At 44.6% G+C, this 14,119-nt stretch overlaps 1 protein-coding gene across 1 annotated transcript; it reads left to right on the top strand.

The window, feature by feature from the left end:
- The first annotated feature begins 245 nt into the window (after positions 1 to 245).
- On the top strand, positions 246 to 1,777 carry LOC132916002 (elongation of very long chain fatty acids protein 6-like). The gene is made up of 2 exons (XM_060975747.1): positions 246 to 571; positions 1,056 to 1,777. Exons 1-2 carry the CDS (start codon positions 246 to 248, stop codon positions 1,603 to 1,605), a joined length of 876 nt encoding a protein of 291 aa, XP_060831730.1. The 3' UTR covers positions 1,606 to 1,777.
- The last annotated feature ends 12,342 nt before the right edge of the window (positions 1,778 to 14,119 follow it).

Genomic DNA, 14,119 nt, shown 5'->3' with positions numbered 1-14,119 from the left:
ATTGTAATTAAATACGATAGATAAAGATGATTAATTTATTGGTTTGTATTGTCTTATTACTTCGCTCTGAACATTTTACATTGTCTTTAATACATTATTTATTAAATATTTCAATTTCCATAGTTTTAAAAGAAAAGGTTAACAGTTCTTCTTCTTACATTTTAGTCAATCGACAACGTGGGCGAAAGATTATGTATTTCCTTTAATTCTTTTGTGATCAGTGGATGTGAAAAAAATATTTTACAATGAATAAAGAGGATTCTCTGCAGATCATACAACCTACCTACTCGCATGTCTTCAACTTCGAAAAAACGTACATCTACCCAGACACTCAAAAATGGCTGCAGAAAAATTTTCAGTACTGCTACTACTGCTGTATTATTTACGTGATCCTAATTTTTGGTGGGAAGTATTACATGTCGAGCAGACCAAAGTTTGATTTGAGGGGTCCGCTTGCATTATGGAGTGGATTGCTTGCAGTGTTCTCCATTATCGGATTTTGTAGAACAGCACCGGAAATGTTCTCTACATTGAGACACCATGGCTTTTACCATAGTATTTGCATATCTACGTAATGCTACTTTCATATTTTACCTTTTAATATATTTTCAGGTGAATAGCGATTTTAAAAAATAATTATTAATGAAACGCTATTAATAAAATGAATTGTTATATGAAATAATTTCTTATGCTTGGTATTTAGAGAACATTGATATGTGGAAAGCGTCAGTGAAATAGGAAATATATTTTTAATAGTTGTTTACGATATTATTCATATAATAATTTTCTAGAAAGATTTCACTTATAAATTTGTTTCTGAAATGAGTTCCATCGATTGATATAATCAGTTATGTCTACCAATTCGCAATATATCGACCTATACTATACACATTGGATGATTATATTTCCAAATCAAAATAACAAAGTTCTTATTGTCTCATTGTACGGAACATAATACATGGCTTTGAGTTACATGTCATATTCACAAAATGAATCGATATTTCAAATATGTTAATTTGTAATATACGATAAGAATGGAATTATTTTCTTTTCAGCCACCTTTTGCAAGATCATGTTTCTGGCTTTTGGACATGGGTATTTATCTTATCAAAAATCCCAGAATTTGGCGATACGATCTTCATTGTGTTACGAAAGCGACCATTGACATTTGTACATTTTTACCATCATTTAACTGTTGTTCTTTACTCTTGGTTCACATATGCGGAGACTACAACAGCCACAAGGTGGTATGTCGTAATAAATTACTTTGTTCATTCCTGGATATATTCTTATTATACTTTGAAAGCAATGCAATACAAATTACCAAAAGGCTTGGCCATGATGATTACTACGATGGAGCTGGTACAAATGGTGATTGGTTGCGTTGTAACAATTGCGGCTTACTATTATCGAGAAAGTTGTGGACTTGAATGCTACACTACGCGTAAAAATTTTATATTTGGTTTCGCCATCTACTTCAGTTATTTAATCCTATTTGGAAAATTCTTCTTCAAGGTTTATCTTTCCGACAAACGGAAAAACAAAGTCGGAGAGAACGTTTACGTCAATGGAAGAAAGGAGTGTTATAAACCAAAGACTAGCTAAAGTATATCAAAGTTTTTGAAATCTTTTTCTATAAACGCTTTCTGATAACATTTCGTAAAAACACTTGTAACGTGTTTTAAAAGTCTCTATTAGTTCAAAACGATAGAAATTGGTTGTAACATAATGCCAGTGATAAGATATTTATTTATTGTAAAACATTTAGTGTTTTTGATGTTAATCAAATTTGATGTTAGTCAAATGTGTAATAATTTTATGTTTATCATTCAAGATATTTTAAGAACAAACAATGTAATATCTTGTATAGGGGGGCAGGGCATTGTTCCCCTTCTCTTAACATTTCTGACGGCAGGGTGCGCATGCCGTTCATGCATCGATAACCCTCTCTGGGACCCGAAGCTCATGGGGCAAGCTTTGCATCTAAATTAACCCTGCGCGACATTGCGTGGGGCCGCTATATTTTGGCGTATGGCATCTCGCCCCATAGCTTTGGGAAGCTTCTAGCACAAATTATTCATCCCCATTAAATGGGGGTATCCACATGATGCAAACTAAGGTGCTTTTCCAGGTTCCCCAACGTCATAAAGAAAAGGTGGACTTCCCTTTTCTCGCAGACCGGGCAAGCAACCTCACATCCCCCATTAATGGTACCATGATTTTTAAAATCGTTTCCGTGAACGCACCTGGTTCGTCAACTATGGTCCCCTCCGAAGTGAATAAATCCGCCACAACGCTTTCGGGACCAAGGCTTGATTTTCCTTACTAATCTTCACAAATTTTTAATTTTCTGTTCCCAAAGCAATTGTTTCAATCGTGTCCATCCCATGTCCATTTCAGCCATATCGTCAACAATATTCTTCCAAAGGAATGGATTCCTCCTTAACCAGTTGTTGTTACCCCTCCTTCACGAATATTCCCGTTGTTCGGCGAGCTGATTATTAATTTAATTATTTTTGTCTTTCGCTCTTTCGGTTCCACACTCCGTTTGGCCATTGACGCCGCGTCCGAGGGACAAAATCGTCCACCTTGCGCGGCGTACATGTTACCGGCGATACCACCCCTCTCGACGCTATCCTCTGGGCAGTCGTGCAAGTCCGAAAAGATCCCAGAACCTCCTCGGCGTGACGACCCCTATAACCATCTAGGGCTACTCTGCCCGCTTCTTGCGAGCATTGCTTCTCCGCAATAGGAGCAGACTGCGAGGAACTCCTGTTGCCCCCTTGGCACCGCTTCCACAACTGACGAGTACCGGCGGTACCAGGAGGTAGGAGTGTGACTTGACAATGACTCTCCAAGGGATCCACAACACGACCGTTAAATAGCGGCATATTGTTTCCAGACATTTGGCTATTTTTCTGTGAATCTTCCAAAAGGAGGACTTATACTTCCGAAATAACCCCCTCGTAGGGACTAATAAATAAATAATGATAAATAATTCAAATACACTTTATCCATCTAAAAATAAATTGCACATCCCGATGGAGCTGCTTAAAACATTCATAATTATTGTTTTTAAGTCGTTGTTTTCAAAACCTACATCGTTTAAAATCTCCTTTGTTCTACTGGTGATAGCCCCTCTACCACCCAGTACCACAGGTAATATCACACTCTCCTCTAGGCCATGCTTTGTTTTTAATTCGTTTAGGCATGCTTGGTTGATTTGTCGGCCTTTTGCTTTTCCGCTTCTTGGAGATAATCTCTATTCTCGTAGCGGACAGTTATGTCGACCACGAGAACTCGTTGCTCGTTTTTCACTACGAGGTCCGGTTTGTACAAATTATCTCCTACTTTCACTGTAGGCTCGACAAATAACTCATTGTTCTTACTCAGTTTTTTGGCGAGGAGGGTTTTCACCTCATCGTACCTTTTGATACGGAGGCGTTTCGTATACTGACATAGCCCTGGGATGTGCCCCAGGGTTTCCGGTTGGGAATGGCACCTCCTACACATTATATCTGTATTTGTATTTGTCCGTGCTAGTGTCACGTAAAATAATAATGAATTTAAGGAGAAAAGAAACTTTTATTTTTCTCTTTTGTTTACAATACACTTCCGAGCTCTAGACGTGACCGTTCAAGACTATCGGACTGCTCTACTGCTCTTACTGAGGAAAACTCGGTGTGGGTGTTCCCTTTGGAATTCAGAACGCGGATTAGTTGTCTACACTTTTTGGTGGAAAAGTGAGGGTAACGATCCGCGATGCCCATTGGTAAATGAATTAGGTAGTAAAGACAAGGAGAGCTAGATATGGCTTGTGGGCATCCTTGTTGTTTGTTCGTCCAGTCGCGGGGAGACGCGTCTCCGTTAGGCGCGTCAACGGGAGTCGTAAATTCCCGTTACGATCTACGGATCGACACCGCGAGCAGGGCGATCCCCTGATTTCAGTTACGACAATAGGGGTGGTTATATTGAAATAACTGTAGTCTTCAGTTATATATTTTTATTTATTTCGCCACTTTTCACAACACTTGGAACGTATATAGAAATATGTTGTAATGGATACCGGTTAACGCGATGAATCCCGATATCGTGTGAAACTATTGGACTAGCTTGCCGAATGAGTGCAAGAACCGTCCGAAGTATGTTGACGCCAAGAATCGACTGTCTCGTTGGCGTGAATTGAAGTTAGTGCCTCGATGGCTAGAATTATACTTGAATGACTTGCTTAGTAGAAGAGCAGAGACTTGACTGTCTGCTTAGTAGAAGAGCAGAGACTTGACTGTCTGATGAACAGTAGAACAGTTTACTTGACTGTCTGTAGAACAGTAGAACAGTAGAGCAGAGACTTGACTGTCTGCTTAGTGGAAGAGCAGAGACTTGACTGTCTGCTCAGTAGAAGAGCAGAGACTTGACTGTCTGCTTAGTAGAAGAGCAGAGACTTGACTGTCTGCTTAGTAGAAGAGCAGAGACTTGACTGTCTGCTTAATAGAAGAGCAGAGACTTGACTGTCTGCTTAATAGAAGAGCAGAGACTTGACTGTCTGAGGAGCAGTAGAACAGTGATTGACCCATCTCGTCTTGTTTAGGAGGAAAGCTCGGTGTGGGTGTACCCTTGCTGAACTAAGGACGCGGATTCATTGTTCACACCTTTAGGTAGAATAGTGAGGGTAACGATCCGCGATGCCCATTGGTTTTTGGCCAATATTAATACACATAATGCGAGGAGAAAATCTCCTGCATATTTGGCTCATGGGTGTCCTTGTTCTTGGGAAAAACCCGCCATTTAACGGGACACATCTGCTTTCCCCGTAATTAACAAGAGAGTGCAATAAACATAATGACTGTTCAAATGACCATCCATAAACCGAATAATATTTGTATGAATCGAAAGTAAGTTGAAAAGATTCGGTTTATGGTGGTTCCTTAGGTTACTGCAGGTCAGTTTGATGAGAGATAGGCGTCGGCGGTCAGACCGAAAGGTACGTCGCACTGACCGTCTAGCGCGCCGTAACACTTGTTTATGGGAAAAGTCTTATCTTGCCAGACACCCGCTTTCTCCGTATTAGGTAAGAGTCGAGTGCAACAAACATAAACCGAAAATGTTTACGTGAAGAAAACTGAAACTGAACAGATTCGGTTTATGTCGTCTTCTTAGGCCTGCTGCGAGTTAATGGAACAATAGATAGGTCTTGGCGTTCGGACTACGGGGAATCTCGCAAGGACCGTCACATCTGGCGTACCACATGGCAAAAGGAAAGTTGATTCGTGACACTAGCGTTGTGCGGGTGCCAAAGGTGTTAGTCCGGATCCTTAAGGCACCAATGAAGCGAAATGGCTTTAATAATTTATACTCACTTAGCCATGCGTTGCCAATTTTTTCTTTTGTAAAGTCAGCACCCCCTGGCTAACTGTTTAAATCGACCCATTGCTTCGTATGTTCCCATTTAGCCTCGGAGGAACCGCGGAGGAGCCCCGTTATCCTTCCGGATGACGTAAGTGCTCGCCGGACATGGAGTATTCGGGGAATACCTGCAGAAAATTGGAAGAGAGGTGACCAACACCTGTCACCGCGGTGGAGAGGGCGAGGACACGGCGCAGCACACGCTGGAGTTTTGTCCGGCGTGGGAGGCCCCCCGCCGTATCATGCGACTAGCGATTGGCGAGAGTTTGGACCTCTTGTTAGTTGTGGAAGCGGTGCCAAGGGGACAACAGGAGTTCCTCGCAGTCTGCTCCTATTGCGGAGAAGCAATGCTCGCAAGAAGCGGGCAGAGTAGCCCTAGATGGTTATAGGGGTCGTCACGCCGAGGAGGTTCTGGGATAGCGTTGAGAGGGGTGGTCTCTCCCAGTGCCTAAAGTAAACCTGAGGAATGCCTACCTCAGAATTCAATTCAGACAGCAATTCGAAGAAAGTCCTGAGGCACCCCTGTTGAGTGTCAGACGGGCCATCATTGGGGGGGGGGGTTAATCGTTAAGTTCGATACCACCCCAACGCTTCCCAAAAGACTGATTATTCAATACAAAAACTTTCACTGAAATGTAATCTTGTAGAGATGAATCTTCACTGATTAATCAACTCAGCAACGATTGATATAAGTGACTTTTGGATCTTCGCAATGTTAATATGGAATTGGTCGGTATAAAGGAAAGTCTTTTGCCCGGTAGGAATCCTTAAGGAGTTAATTAGAGCGATAAATGCGTATCTTAGTCGATTGCTTGACTAACAAAAAGCAGTGGATGTGTCGCTAATCAACGGAGAAGTTAAGAAGTTGGTTTCGGGTCCCTTTCTCGCGGTTTGCAATGCTCAGGCGGATAATAAGGCAAATAAATTGTACACTTTCTATTCTGGAGTTCCCTTTCGACTGCCGAAGAGTGCAGACGTGCCTGGTGCCCGGAGAGGTCTCTCCGTCGAAATCGGACGTGGAAAACAGTGCCCCCGAAAGTGCGAAAAGCGGGGAAAACAAAGCAATGCAACGAGTGCCACCGCTCAGGATATCAAACAACGGTGAAACATACGCCATATACAAAACCATGGAAATCCATGAATGCACAGAAACCGAAATGGATATGACTCAGATGAGTGACGAGAGAAACACCACCAACAACGATCTAACACAACAAGACAAAAGCTGGAAGGTCGTAACTCCCAGCAAAAGAAGAAAAATTACAACAAACGCAAATACTAGGAGGGCTGCAGAAACAGAAAGTAAGCAGTGGCTCCAAGAAAACCCACTACAAAACCCCTTCAGCATACTACCACAAGAGAAGGAACCAGAAACAACTGAAACAACTGAAAAACCAATAACACACAACCCCAAACCACCGCCAATATACATCGATGCGCAAGTAATAGACCCCCTCCTCGAACTGCTAAACAATACGGCAGGCAAAGAAAACTACTCAATAAAACAATTAAAACTGGACCAGGTAAAAGTGCAAACCAACGCCCCAGAAACCTACAGAAAAGTGGTAAAAGTGCCAAAAGAAAAAAACGCCGGGTACCACACGTACCAATTGAAATCGGATAAAAGCTACAAGGTAGTAATCAGAGGATTACACCCAAGAACAAACACAAGCAACATATGCGACGAACTAGCCAAAATCGGACACCAGGTAAGAGCAATAAACAACATAACGAGATTTGATACCAAACAACCACTACCGCTGTTCCTAATAGAACTAGAACCGAACAAAAACAACAAGGAAATCTATGACATTAAACAAATCTTAAACAAAATAATCACAGTTGAACCACCCAGACAAAAAAAAGACATACCTGAATGCATGCGGTGCCAACAATATGGGCACACAAAAAATTACTGCAACAGAAACCCGGTGTGCGTCAAATGCGCAGAAAAGCACCTGACAACTTACTGCCCATATACGGGAAAAATAAACGAGGTAAAGTGCTACAACTGCAACGGAAACCACCCAGCCAGCTACAAAGGCTGCCCAGCCAGAAAAATACTCTAACGTAAATTGTTTCCGCCGCTTAGAAGCAGGACATATAACTACCACCACACACAACAAGACAGGGCAGAAGCTGAGACACCAATAAAATTACAGTACGTAATGTACAACAACCACAACAATATCAACACCACTGGCAGTCGAAGCTACGCGCAAGCAACCAAGGAAGTAACACCCGTAGCCAACCAAAACCACAACAACAACACCAACGACGCTACAGAAATAAAAGAACTATTAAAACAATCCATCAAAAGCACCGACATGTTAACAAGAACGATAAGCGAACTAAACGAAACATTCAAACAGCAATCATTACAAATCACAGCTATGATACAACTGATAACAAACATGCTAAGCAAAAAGTAAAAACGGACATACTAAAAATAGCTGCCTGGAACTCTAACGGCCTACAACAAAGGGCCATTGAAACCAAAGCATTCCTATACCACAACAACATAGACATACTACTCGTATCAGAGACGCATTTCACAACAAAAAGCTACACAAAAATACCGCACTATACCATATACGATACCAAGCACCCCTCAGGAAAAGCACACGGAGGAACCGCAGTGATAATAAGAAACGACATTAAACACCACCTACACAGCCAAGTTAGTAAAGAACACATACAAGCAACTACCGTTACCGTACAAACTAGCAGCAACCGTCTACAGCTGTCAGCAGTATATGCACCACCGCGACACAAAATTACAGCACAAATGTGGGAAGAATACTTCCAACAACTAGGCGACAAGTTTATCGCAGCAGGAGACTACAACTCAAAGCACACAACATGGGGATCAAGAATCACTACACCTCGAGGCAGAACCCTGGAAAAACACATCAGGAAAAACAATCTCAATATATTATCCACAGGAAGACCGACATACTGGCCGACAGACCTGAGCAAAATCCCTGACCTACTCGACTTTGCAGTCACAAAGGGATTAAACGGAAATAAAATAAATATAGCATCCAGGCTCGAGCTTAGCTCCGACCATACACCCATAATAATAACATACAGAAACAAGCCAATACTCTACAACAACTCAGAGACGCTATGCAACAAATCCACTAATTGGCAAACCTTCAAAGAAATAATTGTGTTGCGACCGTTCGCGGAGAGACGCGGTCGCGAGGAAACGCGTCAGCGAGAGTCGTAAATTCTCGCTACGATTCGGCTAATCGACGCCGCGAAATGGTCGCTCCCCGCGTTTCGTTTAGGATAACCGGGGTGATTTACTGAATGCAACTTATTCTACGATTGTAGAATAAATATATATTTGTATCACAATAACACTTACAGATTATATAAGGTGTCGGTTTAAATAGTATCGGAAGTTACCACTAGAATGTTCGAGTTATATCTTATACAATGTGACTGATTTGGACGCGACCGTACAGAGAGTTTTCGACTGCGACTGATCGGTTAGAATGTTAGATTGCGACTTTACGATGCTTCTCAGTGAGTTCGTTGGACTGAGCGATCGTGGTAGACGTGTTGATTGAATTGACGACGAAGACGAACTGACTTGATCGTGACGATGCTGTGTCGGAGGTGAGCTAAGGAAGGGTGTGTCTAACGCACGGAATCATCTGATTTGTTGATGACAGTTTTTGGTTGGAGAAGTGAGGGTAATAGAAATTGTTTCTATTGGTTAGTAAGACTATCGATGGACTAGGAAGGGTATTAGCCACCCTCGATGGAAAGTTGGGAGTAGGAGGCATCGCACGTGTGAACACTTAGCGTTCACGTGTTTTCCAGACGTTAACCAGAAACCTTAGAAAACGCTTTCGTGGAAAAGTCCTTGTTTGCGATGAAAGACTTTCGCCAGAGTTTTCTGAGATTTATAGTCAGGCTGCGAGTGTTTTCAAGAGTATGCGATAAGGATGTGCGGGCATCTGGCTGCCATCCGTCCGCGATGTGAGGTCCGGCTCAGGTAGAGAGTCGGACGACGTAACATCCTCCCCCCGTTGAGAGGGTACCGATCAAAATGATGTGATTGATTTGATGAGGTGGATCTCGCATTAGATCGCGTTGCTGCTGATCAGGTCGGAGTCATCTGGTGTCGATCTGCTCGGTAGTGGTACCATCCGCTTGATGCTAGCTGGAGACAGTTGGATGGAGCATCCCTGTCGAAGAGCGATGACTCTGGATTTTGTGGCGGTTGCGATCCCTTTGCTCGTTGACATAAAATGGTTTGCAGTGGTTGATTCCGAGGCTGATGAATGGATGCTGTTCCATTCGGAGAGTCCAGATTATATCTGGAAAAATAACAGAGTTATGATACTTTGACAGGTATGTTGGTTATGTCCTGTTCGGGAGTCCTTGGTGTCTCGACCGTCGTGATCCTTGTGGTTGTACGGAAACTTGCGGTTGTGATTATTGACCCAGGAAGTGTCCTTGGATGATCGTGGACCGTCTCGGTCCTGGAATGTAGTGGACCAGCTTGATCCAAGAGGTAGCGTTGAACGGAATTCCAGTGTTGCTTGATGCTGATTCGTCTGACACGATGCGGGGTTCGGTAGTTGATTGGGAGGCTGGGCTCCCCCCGATGAGCCGCCCGACTCGAGTTCTCCCAGTGATGTTCCTTGGTAATTAACGAGCGTTGGATGTCGCTGCGTTGGGCGTCGCGGCGTTGGACGTTGTGACTGTGACTTGCCTTGGTATTGGCGGGTGTGTTGGCGTTTTGAGTTTTGTTGAATCTGATTGATTCGATAGTAATATAAACTAAGTGGCACTTGGATCCAAAAAGCTTGCTGCCGTAGAAATGTTGGCTGGTTCGATGATGGCGTCGTCATCAGGGCGAATTCGATTGTACGGCCGAAGGACCGTTGCGTTGAAGGTGCGTGGCCAGCCTTGGATTTGGGATCGTTGTGATCCTCGGTATTGCCAGGATCTTTGCCGTTGAAGTTCACGATCCATGAAGTGTCGTGATATAGCTCGGTCCCTGAATTATTGTGGAACACCTCGGCCCAGGAGGTGTCGTCATACATTTCACCGTTTTCATCGCGGCAAATGCGATTGACATGTAGCTGATTTGGAGAAGCTGGAAGGCGATCTACAAATGACTGGGTGGCCGGGCTCCCCCCGCTGTCCCACCCGTAGCGCGTCTTCTTGATGATATTTGATGGCTGTGCCGGCGTGGCCCCACGATCTATAAAAGACAACATAAGTGACGACTTACCGTCCTTTTGGTTCAACTCCTTCCACCTGATTGGATACAGTGAGTTAGAATGAACAGTTGCAGACATCTGTAGCCACTCTGCGTTATTGCGTTGATGATTAATCAGTTCTGTATCCTTCTGGAGTTGTCCGTTTGGCATCGTAGTATTGTGGGGGTAGAGCGCCCGATGGTTCCGTATAACCCGGGGTATGCCTAAATCTCAGTGTCTGAGGGCAGTGATTAGGCAGGAAATGCGATGATGCGGCCTTACTAGTGAGTTCATTAGAGGTAGGCCAGATGAACCATTTTGATTGCTTCAAAGGTTCTTCGTATTCTGATGGTTTGGGCATTGGAGACCGTCCTGGTTTCGTTGGAGCCAAGGTCGACGCCAGATTGAACGTGGTGCACAAAGAGTTGCCCGATGTAGCGATGTAGGCAATAAGGTGGTGATCATTCCGATTCGGATCACTCGCGCGTGTGGACTCTTTCGGCCGTGGCGAAGGCGGAGTCTTTAGGTTATTTTCTGGAGATTGAGTTTCCGGCATGATATTTGTTTCATGTGTTACAAATGCCGTGATGCAGGATAGGTTGTTAGCCGTCGAAGTGATGATCGAGGAGAACCTGTTCCTGGATAAATCGAACGTCGTGGATTCCGGAGAGTTTGTCGTTGATTTCGACTTCGGATAGACCTCGGTGTCATTGACGAAGTTTAACACGTTGTTCTCTACTTTATGAATTGCCGTGATAGGGCATGAGACATTCTGTGACGGATTCGTAGAGATCAATGGCGGAGCCGAATTGTCGTCTGATGAGATTCTCTCTTCGTCGCGATCCCGCCGATCGTGAAGGATTGTCTGATTCAATGCGTCTGGTGGCGTTGAATCAGAGTGTTGTGGTGCTGACGATGCGAACGTGGTTGTCGTCAGGTCGCGTGTCGGTGACGCGGTGCGAGTGTCGTGCGTTGAGTTCCGTGTATCATGCAACGGAATCATCACTGGATTTGATAAGATATTCTCCATCGGCGGAGTATGACCATAGTTGTCCTGGACGGGATTCAGTTTTTTCCGGTCCGGAGGATCGTGAGAGGTTGTCCTCAATTCGCGTGTAGGCGAAGAGTTGCGAGTGTTAGAGATTGTCTGATTCAAGGAGTTTGCTAGCGTTGAATCAGATTGTTCCGATAATGTCGCGTACTTGGTCGTCGTCGAGTCGCGTGTTGGTGATGAGAGAGAGGCAAGTCGTTTCATTGCCATTGTCTTAGATGATCCGCGTGAAGGCAGTTTCTCGTTGAAGGGGAGTGCGACGATGGATCGCCCTTCGTTGATGCGTTGGACGTGATTTTGAATGTGTTCCTCGTATTGTTGATTCGCCTCTGATGTGGGTTTTGTTCGTGGTTTATCGTCGAGTTCCCCAAGGCGAGTGATGTCCGCTTCGAGATCTGCTGTGGAGGTGTGAAAGACCCTTGCGGTTAATGGGAAGAATGAGCTCCCCCCGTTGACCCTTCCGAATTGTGTTTTCTGCAGGCGTCGGTCGGGGCCTGTTGGTAGAGTATCGTTTGGATGTTTCAAGGTATTTATACTTTTGCCAGGGAGTGTCGTCGCGGGTGCCCCGTTGCTGGAAATGGTTCGATTCGTAATCTGAGCGTCGGATCTATGTAGAAGAGTATGATGACGTTGTCCGCAAATGCGACAGGACCCGGCGGAACACTGTGGGAGTGTATGTCCTGTCGTCAGACAGTTAGTGCATGCCGATATTTCTTCGGCGGCCCTGATGCGCTCTTCGATGGTTTTCGTTCTAAAGGTTCTACAAGTCCAGATCTTGTGCGGTCCGCTACACATTGGACAAATTGATGACGATCGTGATGTGACAAACGCCTGCCCGCGTGGCTGGCGCGTCGTCCTTGAGGGTTCGCTGATTAGACTCCGATCGTTCAAGAAATTGAGGAATTCCGTGAATGTGGGGAACGGTGTGTGTTGTGTTTTATCCTTCCAGATGAGATCGGTATCCCGGTCTAATCTAAAGGTGCATAGATATAATAGCACGGAGTCTGCCGTCAAATGTCCGAGCGATTCTAATGCCTTGTAATGCCATTCTAGTTTGGTCGCGTAGGATTGCAAGTCTAGGTGTGCTGTGCGCGATGCGAGGCCTGTGTTGAATATCTCTTGCAGGTGTCTCTGCACGATCTTCTCTGGCCTGTTATACCTTTTCTCTAGTATTGCCCACGCGGCGGAATAATTGGTTGCTACGTTATTCAAAGATGGTATGGTTAGCGCCGCTGGGCCCGTTAAGCATGATCGAAGATATGTCAAACGTTTGCAGTCGTCGATTCGCGGGTTGTCGTGAACCGTGTTACGAAATTGATTCGCGAAACCTGGCCAGTCCTCGTAAGCACCCGAAAACGTGGGTAACTGAATTGTCGGCAACTCGACGGGTTCCGGCGAGGAAATGTTCGAAGTCGGACCTCGGATCGTCGGCTCTGATTGTTTCGTTGCGGTGTCAATGATGGCCGACGCGTCCCCGAAGATAGTATAGAATGTCCGTTGTAAATTCACGCGATCCTGCTGTGTCGGGCCTTCTTCCCTATCGTCTAGGTCACACTGATTCTTTTTGAATGATGCGAATTCTATCTCTAACTCTTTCAAACTACGTTGGATGGTGTGGATAGGGGCCCCTTCCTCATAACTGTCGAGTATTGCGCGAACTGCCTCTAATTCTTTTCTGAACCCCTCTCGTTTTAGTATCAACTGTTTTGTGCGCTCTTCCAGATTGGGAGCCATGACTGATTTCGATATTTTGAAAGAGCTTACCTTAGAGTTGCGGTGTGAGACCGAAGTTGTTCCGGCTGCAAGATATCGCTTGTCACTGTGCAGCGGAATGTGGTTGATGTGCGCTTCGCGAGGAAGGTGATCCTTCCCGAAGGTGACACATTGGTAGTGAAGTCGAAATGGTTGTACTTGCGATGTCGATGATTGTCCCGCAGCGGCGGGGAGGTTGCGTGGTTGCGTTCCTCGACCAACGGGTTGTATCTCTTCGAAGGTGATGCACCTGACTTCGCTGGAGTGGTAACGTTTCCGCCAATTATGTTGGATTCACGTGGCACTGTATGGTCACTGATAAGTCCACTTTTTCACTGACACGTGATCCGGCTCGAAGGACCAAATGTTGCGACCGTTCGCGGAGAGACGCGGTCGCGAGGAGACGCGTCAGCGAGAGTCGTAAATTCTCGCTACGATTCGGCTAATCGACGCCGCGAAATGGTCGCTCCCCGCGTTTCGTTTAGGATAACCGGGGTGATTTACTGAATGCAACTTATTCTACGATTGTAGAATAAATATATATTTGTATCACAATAACACTTACAGATTATATAAGGTGTCGGTTTAAATAGTATCGGAAGTTACCACTAAAATGTTCGAGTTATATCTTATACAATGTGACTGATTTGGACGCGACCGTACAGAGAGTTTTCGACTGCGACTGATC

This window comes from Bombus pascuorum, unplaced genomic scaffold, assembly GCF_905332965.1.
Source record: "Bombus pascuorum unplaced genomic scaffold, iyBomPasc1.1, whole genome shotgun sequence".
Lineage (NCBI taxonomy): Eukaryota > Metazoa > Arthropoda > Insecta > Hymenoptera > Apidae > Bombus > Bombus pascuorum.
The sequence above is the reverse complement of the archived record's forward strand: the minus strand, read 5'-3'. Positions and strand labels throughout refer to the sequence as shown.

Excerpts from the sequence above, each read along its gene's own strand:
- LOC132916002 (XM_060975747.1), top strand. The coding sequence starts at position 246 with ATGAATAAAGAGGATTCTCTGCAGATCATACAACCTACCTACTCGCAT. Across the intron at positions 572-1,055 it reads CATAGTATTTGCATATCTAC|CCACCTTTTGCAAGATCATG; the intron begins GTAATGCTACTT and ends TTTTCTTTTCAG.